The following is a 22,713-nucleotide window of genomic DNA, read 5'->3' as shown; positions in this document are numbered from 1 at the left end:
ACCGATGTTCACGGCAGTTTCTGAAATCGTGCGGATTGTTTATGTGTTAATCTATGTTTATTGTTCGTGTCGCTTCCCTTTGCTGGTCCGACAGGCGCTACGGGACGAAATGTGCCGCGTGTGATCTGGGCATACCGCCGACGCAAGTGGTCCGACGGGCGCAGGACAACGTTTACCATCTACAGTGTTTTATGTGCTCGATGTGCTCCAGACAGCTGAATACTGGCGATGAGTTTTACCTGATGGAAGACTGCAAGCTGATCTGCAAGCCGGATTACGAGGCAGCCAAGGCTAAAGGTGGGTTGGTAACTTAAACCAGATAGTGACATTATATAGACGGCCATTTTTTAAAATCAATTTTGTTTTATGCCACTAGGTCTTTACCTCTCCGATGGTTCACTGGATGGTGAGTCATCGAACAAGCGACCGAGAACTACCATCACTGCCAAGCAGTTGGAGACCTTGAAAAGCGCCTACAACAGCAGTCCCAAGCCAGCGAGGCACGTCCGAGAACAGCTCTCCCAAGATACCGGGTTAGATATGCGCGTCGTACAAGTGTGGTTTCAAAATAGGTAATATCGCACGAGGATTTTAATTCCCCCGGAAGGTCTTTTAACTGCCTTTACCTTCTTTACAGACGAGCGAAAGAAAAGAGGCTGAAAAAGGATGCCGGTCGTACTAGGTGGAGTCAGTACTTCCGCTCGATGAAGGGAACGTCTTCGCCCAGCCGGCACGATAAACTGCTCGATAAGGATGAGCTGAAGATCGATCTCGATAGTTTCAGCCATCATGGTAAGTTTCTTTTCTTTTTCATTTACCATCTTTACACGCTTCGGAAGTAATTACATCCTACCACTGCATGCCTCATTCCAGACCTCAGTAACGATAGCTACAGTACGTCCAATATGGGCCTGGAGGACGGTGCGTCACCGCACAGTGCCCGGGGGTCCTACATCCACGGGAACGGAAGTCCACCGCCTTACCTTTCCAGCCATTCACCTCCGCCCATGGGACCCGGTCACCCGTACGGATCCTACCCGGACAATATCGTCTACACGCCACTAGGTGAGTAAGTATTTCCAATACACTCCATCTTCCCATGGTACACCCACTTCACCTACGAACGGGATGATGACTAACGAAGGATCACCTTTTGTAGGTCAACCACTAAGCTCGATGCACCCTGGTGCTCGCCGCCCTGGGCTGCACGGTAGCGCGGTGTCGGACCTCAGCAACGATTCTAGTCCCGCGCACGGCTATCCCGACTTCCCGCCGAGTCCCGACTCTTGGCTCGGTGACTGTCCGCCACCGCAAACGCAACTTCCAGCTTCCGGCGCTCCCTCGGCACCTTCCATTCAACAGTCGCCACAGGCACCACCGCTCGGGGTGATTGGTCAGCAGCCGCCCCAGAATGGAACGTCCGCCCTGCACTACTGATGCGGGCCCAAGGGAGTCGCGCTGCACAATAGTTTACACTAGTTACGAGCACGTTCCGTCACGTTCGGATTCGTTTTGCAGCTTCTTGATTTCTGTGTGATTTCCGCCGTAGTTTTGCGCCGGGGTTTACGTTAAATCGGTAATCGAATGTGCCATACCGCGGTGGGTGGCTTATGTTTGGGTTACTTCACTGTGAGAACTTCCTTTAAAGCATTCCCTAGCACCACCTCCACCATCCAAAACAATCAACCAACATAGCGAGTAGATTGAAGTTTAAAATGAGTGTAGAACTAGTCGTAAAGCAGAGTAGGTGAGTGGGCAAAGTGTAAGCAAATAAGTAAAAACAAAACTATAATTCACCCGGTGCTAGTCGTCTCGGACACCGATAGTTAGAGTGCATTGCAAGGTGCGATAGTCCAATCCCATACGTAAAACAAAAAAGTAAGGTCCGGTACAGAATGGTAAATAGGTCCGGCCAGTCCAGTGTTTTCCAGTCCCTCCCCACAACCAATGTTCGTTCCTTGAAACTCGTTTCGTTTGTGTAGTACGGTACGAGACTCATCTCTGAAACGTAGTCAAAATGGTTTTTGGAGAGACAACAAAATCAAAATCGATCAATCTTGGTAAAGATTAAGAGAGGCTCAGAAGCTCAGCAGATGCTAGTGTATAAGAAAGATTGTATGTACAGCATACAGCGCTCCAAAGTTGACCAATATCTAGTGGCAAAGGTAAGAAATCAGGATGACGACAAGTGTCAAGTAGATAAGGAAAGTTCTCATGCCAAACAAGTCAATCATGTCGGAGAGCCCACTTACAGAAAGGAGAACAGACGTCCTACATTATAAAGCTACATACGAGGAAAAACTCTTCTGCTATTAACTTTATTGGAGGCAACCGTATCTAGGGAAAGGGTAGAGAGAGAGGGAGCGAGAAAGACATAGAGAGACGTAAAACACACAAACACGCTGGTATCCGGTATCCTATTCAAATGTGTACATATTTATTTAATTTATTGCTACAAACAAAACAAAACGGCAAGGATCGATCGGTGAACAAAATACAACAGCGCAACCGGCAAACCGGATCGGTCCGGAGTAGCCGTGCGATTTACACGTTTCCGTTGCGTTTTCCTAGGCTCACGAGATGCGTATGTCCGAACTGGTGTCCGCTTATATTTACAACTCCGTCGTAGCAACACCCCAGTATTGTCGCATCCGGCCACCATCCGGATCGATTGTGTCCAGCTCCAGTGTACTGTCCCGCTCGATCACATTTCCGTTCGAACCGTAACGATCCTGCACGGCAGCTGAGTCGTACTCCAGGTTGTAGGGCATTAACCGTTGCAGCGATCCGAAGTAGGCCGCATTAGGGCCGGTGTTGATAGGTCGCGGACGGGATGCACCACCGGGTGTGTTGTACTGAATCGGTTTAAAGTAGCTCTGGGAGGAAGTTGGATGAAAGGATCGCGTCGAACCGAACTGTTTCGAAAGGAATGGAGTTGCCCGAGCGGTCGTCATCATCGTGCCACTGTATCCACTGGCCAATGAAGAGTTTAGCCCACTATCGCTCTCCAGTTGGGCCAGCTGAGGTGAGCTTGTAGAGAGGTTCTTAAGCTGCAGCTTTGTTAGATTACTTGCTGCGGAACTGGATGATCCGGATGAGTTCGTACCAGTTTCGGACGCTCCGATTCCTACCGTTCCATTCCTTTTAGCTACAAACCCACGCGAGATGGTGTTGAGCTCCTTGTCGAACAGGAGCTGTGTGTTCTGTTCGAGCATGTACTCCCAACACTTAAACTGCTCTTCCGACATGGCCGAATCGGACTCGTCCATACCTTCCTTTTCTTTCTCTTCCTCGATTTTCGCCCGAACGGCACGCACTACCCCACCACGCAGACTGCGCCGTTCGTTCGCCAGATAGGTAGCATTGGGCCGTCGACTAACTATGGACCCCCCTCCGGTGGTTGCTCCCATCACATCCGAAGCCTTCGTACGGGGTAATCCGTGCAGGGTAACCGTTTCACTGCCACTCGTTTGATCACTCTGCCCACTGGGTGATGATCGATCGCTCCTGCCCGAAGGATGTCGCACAAACTGAACAGCCGCCGCCGAGTGACAGCAACTGTTGTTCGTTTCGCAACAACAACCACACTTACAAAACCCCGATATCACACCTGTGCCCCCCTGGATCAGGGTCGGTTTCTTCCTGATCGTTTGACGCAGCTCACGCATTAAGAAATCTACATCCGTACCGAGATTGTTGAACCGAATGATCATCACACTGAGATTCTCCTCCGCCCCATAACTCTGGGCAATGTCCTGTACACGCTTGGCCGCTAGCAGAATGTTTTCCTCCTTGCGAATCTCTTCCGCAACCGTTTCCATCGTGATCACTTCCCACAGCTTCCGGTTCCCTAGCACCAGATACTCGTCCGCATCGCTCAGGACCACCTCCTGTACCTCAGGATCAGGCACGGTAACTGGGAAGTTGGCACTCAGCCCAAGCTTTCGCGTCGGACTTCCCTTATTCAGCAGCACGCACCGGTTGTGCTTTATCAGTACGGCGGAACTCTCACCAACCGTCGCTACGCGCAGGATAAACTTACGGCCACTAGCTACCGTTTGGGGCAGATAGCTCATCGCTTCCGTTGGAAGCCGACTACGGGCGATGTGACAGAGTGTTACATTGACTGATTCTTGCTGACCGCGCTGCTTTAGTTCTCGATGTGCTGACAGTAGCGTGTACTTCATGTAGTCATTAGCCGTTTCCTTTACAGTTCGTTCCTCGAGCAGAATTTTCGGGATCGCTTTCACCAGCAGGTTCGGTACACCGTTGCTCGATTCACCATCGAAGAGACCGAATAGACCCTCGGAGTTGCAAAAGGCAGGTAGCCGAAGTTGTGCAATACAAAGCTTTGGTAGACATCCGCTCGTTTCGGCAAATCCAACCTTCCAGCAGGGTTCGTAGTCTTCGTGCTCCTGGTAGGGTAAGGGAGCAGTTGGAAGTGAGGGCCGATTCTTTCCCGACACATCCACCAGTGCCATTGGGCGCTGTGTTCTGCACGCTTGTAGCTGTTGAGCATCTACCTGCAGCTGCCGATTGCCCGATAAATCCAGAAATTGTAGATTACGCGGCACTAATGATGCAATGTTTACTTTGTCCAGTTGATTGTGTGCAAGATCCAATACGCGTAGCGTTATCGTCCTGCCCAAACTCGGTACCGATTGTAGCTGATTCGAGTGCACGCGCAACACTCTCAAGTTTGCCATGTTTGCTAAGTTTTCCGGCAGATGGCGCAGTTTGTTACCAGAGATCACCAACTCCTCCAAATCACCCCAGCAGCTGATGCACGTTTCGGGCATGGTTGTAAGCAGGTTGTACCCCAGGTGAAGCACTCGCAAACGGGGCAAACAAATCAACGAATCCAGCACACGATCGGTTAGCGAATTGTTGGTAGCATACAGCCGCTCCAAACTACAGCTCGAACCGAAAATGATCGGTAACGTCATCAGCTTGTTGCTCGACACGTTCAAGATGGTTAAACGTTCGCATGCGATGAAGAAGTTCTCGGGCAAATCCTCGATAAGGTTACACTGCAGATAGAGCTTTTGCAGTGGAAGTTTCCGTTTTACCATCGGAGGGAAGTTGGTCAACCGGTTGTACGCTAGGTGTAGTGTTTGGATCGTAGCGTGCTCGTTGTTGAGCAGATGTTCCGAAATTGTGTGGATCTGATTGTTGTTAGCGTAGAGCGTTCTGAGCTGGTGGCAACCAACTAACCAGTCGGGTAGTTCCTGCAGGCAGTTGAAGCTAAGGTCCATGTGTTTCAGATGAGTCGGTGTCGCATGGACGGATATTTTGGTGAGATCTACGGAGAGGGAAAATCCATCATTAAGGAAATCCAATTCAAACCCATCTAGGATTAACTCAATTACTTACTGTTATTTCCCGCTATCAACGAGTGAAGATTCCGTCCGCTCAGCGTTAGCTCACGCAAATTGTTTCGGCAACATTGGATCGTTTCCAGCTTGTCCAATGCAGACAGATCCATAACCTCAATCGAGTTTTCACTCACATCAAGCTGCGTTAGGAGCTATATTGGATGCAAAGACAAGAGAGTATTTAGTGTGATTCAGTTAAGGATCTGCCAAATTAATTACTTACACCATAGTTCCCAAGAATAATGCTTCCCTTCAGTTGGTTGCCACGCAGATTCACCTTCGTCAGCGGTATATTCGTTTTTTCTTCGCCTTTTTGGGACCCATCCCTTTGCTGTGATTGGTGCTGGAGATGTCCGTTGCGAAGTGAATCGTTTCGTTGCTGATGATAAAAGAGATGATCAGCTTCTTTACATGTTAGATTTTAAATTCTATACTTACAAAGAGAGTCATAGAACGCATGTTGTTCACCATAAAGGATGGTAACTGTTCCAGCTGATTGTAGGCCGCATTCAAGATCCTTAAGTTCGAGAGTGCTTTCAAACAGTCGGGAAGCTCACGCAATTCATTCCTTTCGATTGTAAACTCTTCCAAGCTGCAAGAAGAGAAATATTATTATAAATTAGTCCCTTAAGTCTGGATCTGTTTGTAAGCTTTGCAATGTATTCTACCCTATTAATGAATAATTTTCCAGTTTTTTCTTTGAAAAAAAAAAAGTCACCAAGGAGCTCGTTTTCGGTTCGTTGCTGTTGTGTGTCGTTATGTAAATGAGATAAGTAACCATCAAAACAGCCCCCGGCCGTATTTCATGGCTCACTTACGGATCAACTGGCCATCAGACAATGTATCCATCCACTAGTGATGGATTTCACTTTCTTTTCCACCCGCTCAAGGAATGGATCTCAATCATTTGCGTGATCACTTAACATCAGGGGTCATAATTTTACAACCGATGCCCGTGTTTTCTAGACCAATTCACGTAAATCATACCTTCGTGTAGTGCGATCACTTCATTGCGATTGCAGAAGTTTTCGCAAAAAAAGAGCCGACCATCTCCTAGCATACAGCTGGTACTCCTCCAACAAGCAGATCAGTTTCAATCAATGCTGATGCGCTTCCGTGACCATAAACAATAGATCTCCGGTCCCTTGCACCCCCGAGCTGAACTCTGTATCTGTTACTCGAAAAAAAAACGTTCTCCAGAGCTGGACGGAGGTTAATACAGAAGAAAATGCTTCACCGGTTTCTTTCGGTGCATCGAAAGACGTAAGCTGCAGCTGAGAGTTGCGTGCGTGGGGCTCGATTTTCCGTGTGTACCTTCCTTTTTTTCGGTGTGGTGCTTATGTGACGTTCGTTTTTTTATGTTTTACATTTGTGCCGCGTGTGCGCTAGCATTTGGTTTTCATGAACCCATTCTCCTTTCGTTTGGCTGGGCCGTTACTCAACCACAGCTTGCCATTAATTCGTGAATCCGCCCGTTCGATTTGTTCACTTTGCTAAATGGAAGGCTTGTTTTTTTAATGCTCGCTAAAACTGTTTTCTTTATGCGTTAGTAAAAGGTAGGTGGACATCGGCATAAGAGACATGCAGTGAGTTTGCATAGCTTAATTTAGGTCATGAGGTAGTGCTGCAGTGTGTGGTGCAGGAAAACGCGGTGACATACCCCTTATGAACAGGTAACTTCACGATGGAAGCTCATACTTAACTCCAAACAAAACAAAGCAAGATTGAATATTCATATCGCTTAAAAGAAGAAGTCAGCTTAGTGTAACTAATGTATTCCGCCTGCCATTTGCAGGCGGACTACTAGCTTCATCGCTTTTACCTCTGTTCTGGTCGTTTCGAACCTGGGCAGTTGTTTAACGGCGTCTTTCTTTATCTTAAATGTTTAATTTGAATCTTTGTGTGGTTTGCAGACTTGCCTAATGTTTCAAGGGTATCAAAAAAAAACTATTAACACAAGAACATGTCTTGTTCTGCTTCTTTAACATTAATTTATATATTTTATTTTTGTTTTAATTAATCCACATTTCAATTCATTTTTCAATCTAATCCTGTAAGCATAATGCAGGATGCAAACTAATACAAGACTAAAGAAATTATTACCCGGAATCTTCTAATTTTTACATTGCATACTTTCAGGGGTCAAAAATCCATTGACATTAAATATTAAAATTGAAGCAAATTGCATGATGAATCAAGCAAACTAATAAATTGAATTCATCCAATTTTTCTCCCATTAGACTAATCTACTGCGTAATTTTACGTTATTTAGATAATTTTTCCATAGCTCCAATCGCTCCGCAGCTCCGCAGTCAAACACTAATTAAACTGTCCTATCACTCCTTCAAAGGTGCATTTTATTAGCCATCATTTCGTCAAAATATTCAACAAAATGGCCATAAACATATCCATAAACCATCAGCCAGTGCAATAAAAACAGTGACAATGACGGAAAGTTGCAATTAGAAGTAAAAAAAAGACACACACACACACACACACACTAAAGCTAAAGCAACTAAAGCCAACGAGATGTGAGTGATTATTCGCATCGATAAAGTTTTTCCCACTATCGCGCACAGTATCGCTTGGGTCAGTTTTCCTTTTTCTCATTTCGTTTTCGACCCACTGTCCTTGCCGTCCGCTTATCTCCTCTGCTAGATAGATTTTCGAAATAGTGTGCAGCATGTGGGTGATGACCGGCAGCGCAGCATGATAGTATGAGGTAAAACCGCCGCTGAAAGTACGTCACGGTCAACGGACTTGCACGCGGACGCGGGATAGAAATCAGTGAAATGGTAAAAGTAATCCTATAAACACGATTCAACACAGACCACAAACTCCGTTCATTTGAAGCGCGTAGTAAACGTTTCATACCTTTAAGTATCGCTTTAGTAGAAGCCACTGTTCTAGGCACTTAAAATAGTGGAGACGCACAGTTAAACACACACCTTCTGCAGTCGTTCACTTTCGAAAACAAACTTCTTCTGTTTCCTCGCTTCGATAGGCATTGAAATCGTTTGAACCTTCTATTGCACAATTGTGCACAGCTCTGCACAAAGCACTTCAATCTACAGAAGGTCTACTGCTGTGGTGCACTACTGCAGTAAGCTAGGCTACTATCCACTGGTCAATAAACTATCAGCATTTAAAAATCTTCACGCTCACATCACCCGGGTCACGGGATGTTTCGAAATTCACACCTCGTTTTCTCGCTTCCATGCACATTTCACTTCACACATCACGAAAAAATAGACAGCATTGCACCATCAACTACAGCAACAGCAACGGACAGCATCCTTTCAATGGCGTTCGGAGTTATTGGCAATTGGCACTCTCTCCTTCTAACACACTAATAAATTCACGCCTAGCAGTAGTACGCCATTTTAGTTCTAAGTAAACGTCACTTTCTAAGTAACACGCACAGTGGGATAACTGTCGATCATTTTGCATGACAATCCCTGAACAGGAGTGAACTACATTAGTACTACAAATAACAAAACAAACACATTCCTTCACCATACACAAAACTAGCGACGCTAAAATACCACCATCGTGGAGCATACGACGTGCAACACTAAACACTGAGGCCCATCAAAGGCACGCCAAGCACCACCGTTCACGACTGACTAACTTCTCAAACTGCCTGCCGGGGATGGATCGAAAGGGAAAAATACAAAAACTGACTAGCTGGCTACTTCTTCAAACTTCAAGCGGGCACAGACAACACACACTAGCCATCGCACTGGGTGAAACCGTTCCTACACGTTACCGCGTGTGCTGCTTTCAAGCTTGACCTACGTGCAGACGGTGGACGATGCTACACCAACCAAAAAAAGCCCCAACTATACACACTCACACACACACACACACAGTGATTCACATAAACATATAGCTCACATGGAAAAACGGATTACACCCCGAAGAGGGATGACTTTACGGTGCTGTCGTTGTCGTTTTTACCTCTTTTTAGTGACTAATTTTAAGTAACCGCTTCAGTGCACAACCACCGGAAGTCTGCCACACAAGCACCAGAACAGAACCTTGCGAGAAGAAATCGATGTCACATCGGAGGAACGTGGCGACGCGGGCCAGAATCACGCTAGAAGGATGCGTTTTTAGCGTTGTCGTTGGTTTCTCTTGCTATCGTTATTTTGACTGTGAATCGTAAGAATGGCGCTTCATATGGAACCACACACCACGTACGGATAGGTCACGGCGAATAAGTGACTGCGGGCTTGTTTAGTGGTGATTCTTCATGCAGAACCGGCAGTATGCTTCGCGCATGCATGCGTAATTAATTCATTTACCATTAAGGTGCTCCAGTACGGTCGTGCCCTTGGAATTGACACTTGACTTAGTGACTGAATGTGTGAGTGTCGTTTGCATAGAGCTTTCGCAATGTACAAAACTAGCAGAAGATTTTTGCCTTTAATCCACTCATATTTCAAAGCCAACCGTCACCGTTTCCCAACACACAAACGCACCCAGCACAGATTCCTATCAGAAATGGTAGTGTAAGTGCTGACGTTACTCTCCTTGAACTGCCAGTCTATGGTGGTGCCTTCACTCATTAGTGTGACGATATGGAAATTCAGCTCATCCGGCTGCTGATCAGTATCACGCCCTTTTTTCTGCTTTCCTGCCAACTCATTATGGTCTCATCCTTAACGCAACCGGTCTGAAACTGGTTTTCCTTTTGCATGATGAAGTGTACGGGTATGAAATGATTTTCGTACGCGCAACAACACTCAGATCATCTTCGATTTGATAGACATTTCCGGAGCCATTTTCTGGGCGTTAGACTTGGCTTTGGCACGTACGTGTGGAACGACGACAACGTGCAGCGTATGAGTGAAACGAAAATTTACATATAATGTTTTTGTATGCAATCCACTTTCCCTTTTAAGACCATGAAGATGAAGCTAAACAACAAAAATATATAAAACATTAACATTGTTTTTCGCCCACAAATTAAAATTATAAAACTCGCACAAAAAGGATTAACCATGTCGTAATAGTTAATAATCATCACATTACGAAATAGAAACAAATCCTGATTAATAGTTATTATGAGGCTTTAGAATAATTGTACATAACAATACCGTACACCGTAGAATTATTTTGAAACTTCATCCAATTCATCTGTAAGTATTTCAAAATGGCATTTTGATGCATACATTTTTCCGTTCGTATCATTTGTAATTGAACTAAAATTAAGATTAAAAGTTCCATAAACCTTATCTAATATATGGTGTACGAATAGTCCATAAACTAAGCAAATCATATTGACTAACGGTTAGGTTCGCTCTTTGATTTGAAGCTGCAGACACCGTGCGCCTATCGTACCGGCATGAATGCGCATTGCATACCTTGCGGCGTGTTCGAAAAACAAAGAAACGATAAGTTTCAAATATGTATCCGTTATATCCCAAGGGCTTATTTTAAATCAAGGATTCTGCGATTTACGCAAAAAATATATGTTTTTTTTGTGTTTAGAAATTTAAAAGACGTTTAATACCGTTTTGAACTTGATCTTGTCTGGTCTTAATCCACACGTCGAATTGCATCCAGTCAACTGCTTTCGTGAGCTTGTTGTTTGTTCGACCTGACTGCTTCACATGGCAACATACCTCATTTGTTCTTTAGTTTTCTATATGATGTGCCTTGTTCCCAAACGAAAACTATTCACTGTTTCAAAATCTAACTGATAAACTTAAACTAATGTTTGAGTACTATCCCGTGTTCACTTACCTCTTGAGTGCACTTATACTATCCGGCAGTCTGCGTATTTCGTTCTCACTCAAATCCAACAGTCGCAAGCTCCGCAAACCGTACAGACTGTCCGGGAACTCTTTCAGCGCATTCCCGTTCAAACGCAACACTTTCAGGTACGTAAACTGGCCCAATGCACGTAGGGCTATCTCTTGCAGCTTGTTGCGACCCGCCAGCAACTCCTCGACAGCGGTCGGTGCCTGCAGGAAGATGTCCGGTATCTGCTGCAGCCCGGAATCATCCAGATCCAACCGCTGGCTGGTGCTACGGTCCGGTTCATCCTGTAAAATGTGATCGTATTAACACTGGTGGCACTAAAATCGTCAAGAGGGCTTTTCAAGCATCAACAAAACACATAATTTTCAAACACAAACGAAACTAACTTGAAATTGATTGTGAATACACAAATTCACTGCACCACCATCACCAACACTATCAACTCCTCCCTCTCCTCCTCCACCACCATCCGGTATACGATCCAACTTATCAAACTCCAGCTCCAACGAGTCCAGCTCGATCGTTTCGACGTCCGAGAACGTGACACGACTCTTGTTGGACTTTAAGCTGGACGTTCCATCGCCCATCGTTTTAATAATACACTTGCTCAGCACCATAGCACCCAAAAACGGTCACCTGTCACGACACAGCACAGTGCAGTGGGGCTGATTCCACGCAGTGGAAGAACGTCCTACTCAACCTAACGCCCGTGCGCAACTGGACTAGAACACCGACCTCACTGTCACAGAAAGAGTTCAGGAGGATGGGCTGGAACATGCGCTACGCTTGGCGCGCAACTAGGTGGCAACTGAACGCTGGCAACCACTTATGTGTACGGTAAACGTGATTACATAAAATTATTTCGATCTAAGCTCACTCTAGGACTGTTTTCTTGCCTAACGATTGGTGACTGCACATTTGGGAGGGGGAGAGGACGAAGCGAACACCCATCGCACGAAGCACTTCCGAGCTGTTGTCGCGAAAGGAAGTGAAAGAAAACACGCGGAAATGGATTCAGACGTTGTCGTTGTATCATATCTCACACGTGCACACAATCGCAAACTGCTCTCGTCATCTTCGCTTGGGAGGTAATGGTTTGTTGACTTTCTGCCACTGCTCAGTGTGGTTCAATTTGGGTTTGGGACTGTTTGGGAAGTAATTCGCCGTAAACAAGCGTGTAAATCACTAGTTTTTGCTTCTTCCTTTATGTTTCTATTTAGTTTGTATAGTTTGTAAGTATTGGAAGCTTTACTGGTTTTTGGAGAAATAAAGATAAAATATTAAAACCTTATCAATTGTTTCAGAGCATCAGCTCTGCGCTGCTCTGTTGCACGTGAAGGTGCAATGTAACTGACTTCTTCTTTATGTTGGATTAACGAGCTTCTATGTAGGCTTCTACCAGCCAAATAATGGTTCATTACACTTATTGGTACCACGTAGTTCGATAGACAATCAGTGTAGTCATTACGGGGGATAAGTCCGGAAGTTATTTGCTCCCATCCTGCCGAGCCTTTTGATTAACTCCCATCCTGCCGCGTGAAGACAGGCGACGCTGTCTCCTCTACAACCAGAACGCCTCAACGATACTTCAAAACAACTCAAAAGACGTAGGCGAAATGCCATGATATCCGTAGCCCTCAATCAGCAAGCAGCTCTTCTCGTTTGACGCTGCTGTCGGGCACATAAAATACTCTTTAATTATTGTCAAATTTCACGCATCCAGCCGAGCCTTCAAGGAAATTCCATATTTCCTTGAAGGCAGGCAAAGAAACATCACGGAGCCATCTTCTCTGCGCTTCAAGGCCTCCCTGATAGGTACAGACCCGGGCATATGTCAATCATGATAATGGATTGTATTTACTTACAACAAATCAATATTGAATAAAACAATATTTTGGTTGCCCTTAACAAACTCGAAACAACACTGGTCGTACAATACTGATCCAGACGGCATTGCGAAAGTTGTACTGAAACAGTGCTCGGTTAAGTTATACTCCTTACTAGTCAGGATTTTCAATTTATCCATGGAAAAAGACGAGATCCTGGCTATTTATAAGGCTTAGCAAAAGGAGACAGGGTACGTGTGTGTTAGCATTTTAATTTATGTAGTATGTTCTATGTAAGTCATGGTTTGTACATCCTTTAGTTTACTTTATGCCTCATTCAGACGATACCGGTGAACGTGCAATAGATAGAATAATAATTATATTAATAACTATGGTAAAAAACGCCGAGAAACTGCATGTACTGCGTACGTGTTATGTACGTTGTAGTATTATGTACGTATTTGATAGTATTATTTTATTCTTAAGCGAAATCGCTGAAAATTGTTATCCGCATCTTAAGGCTATCAGATTTAACCGATTCATATTTTAAAAAAATATTCTCTCAAGATGCTTCACTTTTAGATAAAAACTCTCTAAAAAAGGACAGAATCTGGTCAACCAATAATATTGTAATATGCTTGAAAGACAGACCTTGCGTATTGTAAATCTTTGATCGTATTAACGATTAAAAATATCCTCGAAAAGATGGACAGTATTATCCATAATTTGCCATCCATATCTGCAACGAAGCTGTACTGTGATATGAATTGTGCAAAAAAATATTTTTGACGAAGATCGCCACATCGATCGATGAAACACCGAACCGACCGCAGCAAAGAGCAAAAACAAAATCTTTCTATGCAGTATTGTGAAAACACGTTACCCAATCACTCTGTGATTTTTTAATAAAGTGGAAATGCAACTTATGGTTAAGAACTCCAAAGGTCAAACTCCAAATAAACATTTGTTTCGGCTAAAGAGTAATATTAGAGTAATAAGTTGCACGCAGCAAACTTACATGCAAGCTCCACAGTCGTTTGTGAACAAGGCTGAGTAGAATATATTGAAAATATTAAAACTATTGGATTATAAAGTCCAAAAAAATCTTTTTCTAACTAGTTTTAATAAAGTTTTATTAATTCAATCATCTTTCTACTCAAAGCATGTTTAAATATTTTTTTTTCCGTATATTGAGTCATTTAAATTACAAAATATGACTCAGTACAGAATTATTTCAATTACAGTATGAACTGTCTCGTTTAAATGATGCAACAAGTTATTGAAATGTATTTATAAATTACTCTAATGCATAAACTACCTTTTGCGAAGCTTAACAATAATTTCATATAACTTTCCTCATTTTAATAATGATTTATTTAAGTAATATATTTATGTCCTACGCATAATGGTTACAATCTACCGTGATTTTTCACACAAGCTTGCATGAGATGAATCCCGTACAACTTGAGGGCCTTTATTACACTTTAGCCTTTGTTTCTACTTGTCAAACAAACAACGGCACTATTTTTGTAGAATAATCATGAATATATGAATAAAAGAAAGCTTAATTTAGTACAAACTTTTTATAAATTATAAAGCTGATACAAATAAAGGGTCAGTAGTTTTATTTGGACATGACAATAGAACTCACTCGCTAAATAGGCTCTTGAATAAAACGTTGACCTTAAACCTCTTATATAAAATAACTCTTTAGCCGTCTAATAAAGTTATACATATTCAGGTCAAGACTGTATGTCCTCTTGGGAAACCGTCTTATGAATAAATCAAATCTTTCAAGTACGAACTTAATGTGCTTACTTTTTTTTCAATTCCCTGCAAAAGCTCCTCACATGTCAACATATTCATATGCGGAATGTTGTAACCGCATCACTCACTAATTAGTGCAGCATGCATGCACTTTAGCAGGCCACGGTACTTTGCACAGTGAAGCTACCCAGGCTGAACCACCCACAAAGAAAAGGACCCATCAAACAGCATGCCAACAACGATCGTATTGCCAACCGTCACTTTTAAATCTTCACCCCGGATGTGTCTTTGTAAGCATAAAAACGACACGAATTGTTGACAACGCTAACAAATTAATTGTTTTAACAAATCCTTACGCAATGCCTAGTGTGCGATTTTCTTTGGTTCGTTAACATCTTCCTGCGCCTAGCGAGAAGTGGGCAGCAAAGTAAACTTGCAAATTTTGCGAAATCAAACGCCGCCCGCCGAGTTTGTTGTTACAAGCTACAAGATCGTCGATCAACAAGAGGAAAAACATCGTCATCGACAATAATTTCCCGCAATTTGTCAATCACCCGATAGTGTAATCCTCACACTGTGACAAGTTGATTTTCTTCGTTACAAACACACACACACACACACACACACACACACGAGCATGATTGCGCAGAAGATGATCACCACCAATAACGGCGTTGTGTAGTTATTCAATTTACAATCTTCAATCCACAGTTGGGACTATTTCGGAACCTGCCGAGGCTCTGCACGCAACTTCGAAGGCCGGACCGTATCATGCGCTTCACATCTTATGACACAATCACCCTCGCGGCATCGATTTACTTACTCACTAACTTGGACCCCTCGTCACGCATCGGAAACGCTGGAAAAACTTCAAACTTTTCTCCTCTCTCCCTCTATCTCTCGACCATTCTCAAGTCACCCACGGTTCAGGACCGGTCAGGTGAGTGAAAGAGAAATGTGCCCATGTCCGACTCATTTCCATTTCCGCTACGGCGCTACGGTGAGCGGTTAGCGGTGAGGATTTTGTGTTGTATTTTTTAAATCCAGCTAGCGCAAGTCACTCACCAACCACTTGACCCCCCGTCAGTCGTGATCATTGCACAGGCGGTAGAGTTTTACTTTCATTGTGAGATAGCTGGTGGAAAATTGGTCCTTCGCTTACATCCACCAACGCGACCACCTAAGACTTGATGAAAAATAATCATCCGATCGCGATCATGTGTGGTTTGCTTAGAGAGCAAAAGAGCAACATAACAACAAAAAAAACGTTACGGTTCAGGATCAACTGGAGCTTAATGATTCACCCTAGTAAAAAAAAATTGACGTTTTAGGGGATGCTTTCAAGCGTATCTAACGCTGTTTGGCTGCTACGACCGTTGGACGCTTTTTCTCGTTGTTGTTTAAAGCTTCTCCAACCGGTTGTGATTCACCGGTAGCATACAGACGGAGTTTTCTTTGTTTGTGCATTTCCTCACTGGGTGATCGAGAAACGAAACGTTGGGCAGGAGATGATTCCACAGTGCGGTTAGTGGTGTATGATCTTCCGCCTGCTCTCCGGAATTAAGCATTCCAATTTGTGCAAAACGGTCTGCGCACATTCTGAATGTGCACTTTGAAGATTCAATTAATGGTTAACTGTCTAAGACGTGCGCAATGTTAGGCCTAATGTAGCTCTAATTGGCACACATTTTGGGAACGGGTTTTATGTTTGTTTTAAAGATTTTAATTATGCAGACAAAGATCATGCAAGTAATCACAATTCAGAAGTGGTTTCATGATTGTTTATAACAAAATAATAACATTATTATAAGCACAAGATGGATCATCTCTGGATAAAAGGTTTTTTTAAAATAATTTTACGACTAGTAACCATAAGTTTGAGTCATGTACTTGTGCTTTGGTGATTTTTGTGACAAGATATTGGATTTGTAATCTTCTGCAGAAATCCTTGCAAAATCAGTCAGTTTTTACTCATATTCCACGTATCAACAGCAGTGAGATCGAAACAAATTTTTAGTCGAAGTCGCAATTTTCCACTATCAATCAAAGAAAACGGATCATAAGGCATGTTGCGCCATTTTGTCGAAATAAAAAGATTATTATATCTATCTGTTTGTTTCAAAACCACAGCACCAAGCACTTATTTCGAGGCAATTGAATTGGGCTTACAGGATCATTTCAGAACCTTAAGGATTCCCTAAAATAAAGCTTATAAAAACTACCATTTTCTGCAAGTTTTTTGTGGTGTATAGTAGCAAAAAAAATGGCGCTGGAATATTGTTTATTCAACATAAAATAGTATGTCAGTTTGTTCACTGGACTCAAGTTCTTTTTTAAATAAAATTAACATAGATGGTACACCTTGCATTCTTCATCTTGGTACACCACCGAACCGCTCCTACACCTTGTATTAAATTGACCCAATTGCAAAAAAAAAAAAAAAACAAAACAGTATCACTCTCCCAAAACAAATCTTATTATCTTTTGCAAATTACCCCTTCGGAACTCAGACAGCATTCATTAACATAGTTGTGAACAACCAAAAGAAAACCATTACATATGTTCATTTTGTTTGTACAGTCTTCTAGTATTTTTTGTGCAGCATATCATCATTTCTTCAGCCAATCTAATTTTTTCCTCTTCTTTTGCTATTTTCTCCCCCCATTAAGTTGCCTTTTCCCATACCCCCAGAACGCTCCAAATAGAATGCAATCAAAGTTGTTTTGCAAATCCATTTACCAACCTGGGGCAACCATGCCTTTGCTCAATAGCAAAAGTAAACGCAAACGTAGCGTGATTAAACGATCCGATATCGAGCACGAGTGAAATCGCTCCGGAAGGCAAACACGAAACCGTTTTCCACTGAAGCGTTTGCGTTCTTGCGCGGAAGATTGTTGCATCGTTTGTATTTCTTTAACCGTCCCAAATGCACACCAGAACACGTACACGATCGTCAATTTGGGAAGGCATCGATCCGAAACGCATGCATTCAGTGTGACCTTCCAACTTACAAACACTTGATGCGCTTCGTTTTGATGCCTATAGCTCGGGAAAGGGAGTTTAAGAAAGGGTCCCGCATAAAGCGACCACTAATGGATGTATTTTTTCGCGAAAAGCACTCACAAAAACGTCAAGAACTCGCTGGATTGAGCTCCAGGTGGGATGACTACTGGGGTGGAACACAACCATCAGCCCTTTGGGCCGTAAACAAAAACTTACCACCGACAGCCAGACGCTCCACTGGTCACGCTCCCAAGATTCACGGAAGCCCAGGAACAGTACCGTTTCACGTTCGGCCGAATGGCTGGATGGGCCTGTGGCTGTCGCCGATCCGGGATACACACCAACCGTTCCGGAACAGTCGATAAACTCCACGCTTGCAATGGACGAATCCCGATCGAGACTGTCCCGGGCACTGGACGAACTGCCACACTTTGGTACGATTTTGATCATCAGCCGGTTATCGCAGGGTGCATGCTCGAACACGTTTGCACCGGCCAGTTCATACACTTCCGGTGGAAAGGTAGAATTTCCTGAGATAGAGAAATAGAGTTACCACTGATAACACCTGTTTTAAAAGTAAATTTTATGACATGGCTGTACTTACCGGGATAGAGTATCAACTTGCTGCCAACGATCGCCAGATGTCGGCGAAGCCACTGCGGAAACATCAACCCCTTCAGCAGCTCCACCGTACCGGACCGGAGCACACCCTTGCACATCGGTATCTCGGCCGGGCCTATGTGGAACCGGATCAGATACTTAAGCTCCGGATCGATACCGAGCCGGGCCCGGCGCGACTCGTCGAAGTAACCGAGCGACTTCAAGAATTCCTCCTGCACCAACAGTGGATACTCGTTTTCCTCCAACCGTCGCGTCCGTCCGCCACCGATCTGTACCTGCAAGCAAAGGGCGCAATGAAAGTTCAACTGCACTGCGTCATCGGTGGAGAAAATTGCATCGAGCAGATGCAACGGAAATGGGTTGGCGAATGGAGAGTTTCACTTTTAACGAGTGCACACAAGCAGAAATAACTAAGTAATGGGTGAGCTTGAACCTTTGCGAGTGGAAGATCTGTTCCGCGTTCGGTTCGATTGCGGCCAACAAACACACCCCTCGTATTGTACTGTCAAACGGTCTTACAGGCTTGCACTAAAAAAAAAACCCCTTTCTTCTAGTAATCTCAAACATCATATCGCCCAGTCCAATTTTGAGGCAAAAGAAGGAGACGTTACGAGAGCAACGAGACTTCCCGAGCATGACGTACAAACTGATCCGATGTGGTTTGCTCACGACCACCTCCATTGCATAATGGTTCAAAACCAACATCTAATTAATTGGAAAGCAATTTCATAAGCTGCATCGGCACCAAATCATATTTTTACGCCATCAAACGCTAAGGTCCCCGGGTTTGGAGTGGTGCAAAACGAAAACGATCAATCTGTTGGTTAAGCATTTTCGCCTTAATTACGATTCACCTTGCTTTGGGCACTGTAATTATCTGCTAATTTAACAAATCTCCTTCTCGTACAAACGTTATTCTTGTGTTGTGCCTTATTCTCACGACGGCTAACAAGATGCAGACACTGGTCTGTTGTAGATGATCTCACGATAAGTTCTAAATGACACTTAAGACGCAGCATCTAATCGCACGGAAGAGTACGATGAAGGGCACTCGAGATGCCTTGTTGATGGGGAGCTGAGCAATACATCTTTTATTCATCAACACCACCTGTTCCGTTTTGCATTCCGTCGAGTCCAACACTTTCACCTCTTTCAGCTCTTCAGGACTTTAGTAAACAAAAACAACTTACCCACAGGGTGTAATCAGCCGGCAAGTTCATATCTTTCACCACATCCAGAGTGGTTGCGGTCGTGACCACATGTATCATGCGACTACGATCCTCTGCACTGATCTCGCTACGATCCGGTCCACAGTAGATCCGCAACCAACCGCTCGTGTTCCACAGTAGCGACATCTTTGACAGCATCAAATTGACCGGTTTACCGATAATAACTCCGGACGACGACCCGGAACACGATCCATCCAACCGATCGCCAACGGTACGCACTCCCGTATCGGCAAATCTGTACGCACACTTCACATCTGCACCCGCCTCCAAGCCATCTGGCCATTTGGAGCTCGGTTGCTTTTCAGCGTTAAACTTCACTAGCTGTTTCGCATCATCATCACCTTCATCACTGTAATCTAGCACCCTTTGCACACAATTATTGTTACCATCACTACCACCGATAGTGCCCGGAATGGATTCGTAGTTAATATCGGCACTGACCACCGAAAGCTTACCACTGACACTGGGGAACTTTGAGACGGATCCTCGTGGTGTGCGGGGTTTGTAGGTGCGTAAGATTGGACCCACCACCTGGCCACCATTTGTCAAACCCCCTATAGGGGTGCTCGTACTCACTACCATTTCGCGGGCTTTAGAACTTTCTCTCCACCAAAAACACAAAAGCGCATCACATCACACAGTAGGTCACAGTTTGGAATTTCATTGCTTCCTTCTGTCACTCACCAAAAATCACCGTACACTCACTATGTGGTCACTCACTAATGCAGAGGTCACGGTGGAAAACGCACGCTGGAAAATGCTACGAAAATTCAACCGAACACTCGGACCAGCGGCATACGAATGCGAGCCTCATCGACTCCACCGGGTCCGGAAAGTTCCCTCGGAGAGCCACCACAACAACGAACGTGGGGAGTCGAAAGAGCGTGTGTGTTAGAGAGAAAAAGAGGGCACGATGGATGGAGTCCCTCGTGGTATTTCCACGGTCAGTGGAAGCGCCACCATCCGTTCCCTGCTTTTCTTTCAAACTAAAAACACTTCACGTTAGGTGTTTGGTTGAATGTGGATAAAAAGGGGTAAATAAAGTTATATCAAGCGAGAGAACAGGTGAAAGAGAGACCCTACAAAACATAAATTTCTGTAAAAAAAAAAACCTCCATTCACACGCACACACACACAGCGATAGAACTCGACACGCTTTACCTGCACTGGACCTTTGCGTGGACCTTACGGCTGAGTCGTACCTACGTGTGATGGATGTTCCTTCTCTCTCTCTCTCTCTCTCTTTCCCTTCCTATCTTCTATCTTGGATACGACCCCCTATGTACCAACCTAAAGTGAGATGGCAAAAAGGCATCATAAAACGCTAACCAGTAGTTAGCAGCATAAGCGGCATATTAATGATGAGCGGCAGGTTGATTGTCCACTACGCGATGTGCAAAACGCACACCTCACGGACGGGGTTTGACCGAGGCAGGTAGGGAAAAGCGCCGTACGACGACAAGGGCACTCCAGCACCCCCCCAAAAACATAAACCGCATACACACAGCCGCAGCCCGCAAGAGGAAAACTTTTGTGCAAAAACCGCAACCACAGTGGAAAAGGAAGTTTACTTTAAGGGCTATTCTGGTGGACTTTTCCGTTCTGCTTCTTACACCTTACAAGAAACAAGTGTGTGTGAAGAAGTTAAAATTCGACGGATGCTAAGCTTCTACTAAACTTGTGTTGTGGATGGGAATTACGCACTATCAAGATGTAATTGTATGCATCATCGTCATCAACAAATTAAATGTGCAGATAAAAAGCTGTTAAAAACTTCTCATTCTTGGGATGTTCTATCATGAAATCAGTAGCATTTTTTCATGTTATCTTATTTGTAGTTAATGTCGACAATTTTGCGCAAATACAAGTCTTCATTCTTCTTCTCCTTCGTGAGCCCCGCTATCGAGCAGATCTACTAGACATGGTCAGGTGATAACCAACTCTTCTACAAGATCCAAGAGGCCCAGGGCTGTATTTCTTCAATCATGTCTGCATCCAAAGTCCATATCACAAGATTATGATTTTAATTTTTTCAGTTTTGTTGAAAGTGAAGCACAAACATCTTCTCTGTGTTGTAGAAAAGCTACAGTAAAATGAAACAGGTGCACAAGATTTCAACCAAATGTCAGAGCATCCATCCAAACTTCGAAGGTGATCCTCGTAGGGCTCACTATAATAAATTCGTTGCAAAGCTGGTCATTTCTGATAGCATTAAACTACCATTCAGAACAATCGACCTGATGGTAATCATGAAGAATATCTTATAGATAAACGAAGCAGCTTTCCTAGCCTAAAAGACACAAAACGCTCCTTGTCTTTTAGGGCGATCAATAGAATCTTTTAAACAACTCGCCTTTAGAAGACCTTTCTCTTATTACTTTATAGAATTATCGGAAAAGCCAAGAGGACTTATTTTTAATACATTCATCGCTAAAAATCCATACGCAAGTCATCCATACGCCAAATCCGCAACAAAGTAGTCACCTGTAAGTTATAACTTTATTTCATGAATGTGGTTTCTTCCCCAAATATTAAGGCATCAGATTTCACACGTCAGTGAAATAACTTTGAAGTTCCAGTCAACTAATAATATTTTATGTCTCGAAACGTATGTACTTCATTGCGGAATTGAAATACGGTAAAATACGGTCAGATACTAGACACACTGCTGCATACTTAGAGTACTCAGTACTTACTTAGATTAGTGGCGAAAGAGGAGCTTCCCTTCACACGTCAGTGCCGTGGTTCGAATCCAATCCAAACCGTTTCTCCGTAGTAAGGACAGACCATCCAATTACGTGGTACCAATAAGTCTATAAGCCTTCAATGGCTTCCGTGACGGTCCAGAAGGCATTCGATACACGGTCCTGCTACATCACCTACCAGACACATGCAAATCAATTATCTATTCATGATGCAAGAACCAACTTGATGATAAACAAGAACAGGTGCTTGTAGGAATGTCTAATTGAAACGATTTTCTTCCCCATTTTACTTTACAAACGTGTGGCTATTTTAACTTTGTATCTTTATACTAATTTGCATAAAACATGTCGATCCATAGCTTTCTTTCTCTTGCTCCCTTCTTTTTTTAACGCTTATAAAAACGTGACTCGAAAACTT

General features: G+C 43.8%; 5 protein-coding genes across 7 annotated transcripts in view; 1 reads left to right on the top strand and 4 right to left on the bottom strand.

Moving 5' to 3' along the window:
* The window catches only part of LOC126564452 (LIM/homeobox protein Lhx3), a 44,003-nt gene extending 42,495 nt beyond the window's left edge, over nt 1-1,508 (top strand). For both annotated transcript variants that reach the window (XM_050221511.1, XM_050221512.1), the window contains exons 3-7: nt 95-297; nt 377-572; nt 638-792; nt 874-1,065; nt 1,160-1,508. In XM_050221511.1, coding sequence (XP_050077468.1) covers nt 95-297; nt 377-572; nt 638-792; nt 874-1,065; nt 1,160-1,437 — 1,024 coding nt within the window. In that variant the 3' untranslated portion in view covers nt 1,438-1,508. The remainder of the gene's footprint in view (nt 1-94; nt 298-376; nt 573-637; nt 793-873; nt 1,066-1,159) is intronic.
* The window catches only part of LOC126565624 (NADH dehydrogenase [ubiquinone] iron-sulfur protein 6, mitochondrial), a 384,330-nt gene that overhangs the window by 294,844 nt on the left and 66,773 nt on the right, over nt 1-22,713 (bottom strand). The window lies entirely within an intron of this gene.
* The window catches only part of LOC126565024 (uncharacterized), a 494,010-nt gene that overhangs the window by 406,668 nt on the left and 64,629 nt on the right, over nt 1-22,713 (bottom strand). The window lies entirely within an intron of this gene.
* Nucleotides 1-22,713, bottom strand: part of LOC126564579 (probable 26S proteasome non-ATPase regulatory subunit 3) — a 561,792-nt gene that overhangs the window by 508,286 nt on the left and 30,793 nt on the right. The gene's annotated exons all lie outside the window — the stretch shown is intronic.
* On the bottom strand, nt 2,591-20,172 carry LOC126563813 (protein phosphatase PHLPP-like protein). Its single transcript, XM_050220564.1, has 8 exons — nt 19,552-20,172; nt 18,345-18,636; nt 17,957-18,270; nt 11,127-11,428; nt 5,814-5,967; nt 5,599-5,754; nt 5,374-5,527; nt 2,591-5,302 (listed from the first exon to the last, which is right to left on the bottom strand). Exons 1-8 carry the CDS (start codon nt 20,170-20,172, stop codon nt 2,613-2,615), a joined length of 4,683 nt encoding a protein of 1,560 aa, XP_050076521.1. The 3' UTR covers nt 2,591-2,612.

Source organism: Anopheles maculipalpis, chromosome 3RL, assembly GCF_943734695.1.
Source record: "Anopheles maculipalpis chromosome 3RL, idAnoMacuDA_375_x, whole genome shotgun sequence".
Lineage (NCBI taxonomy): Eukaryota > Metazoa > Arthropoda > Insecta > Diptera > Culicidae > Anopheles > Anopheles maculipalpis.
The sequence above is the reverse complement of the archived record's forward strand: the minus strand, read 5'-3'. Positions and strand labels throughout refer to the sequence as shown.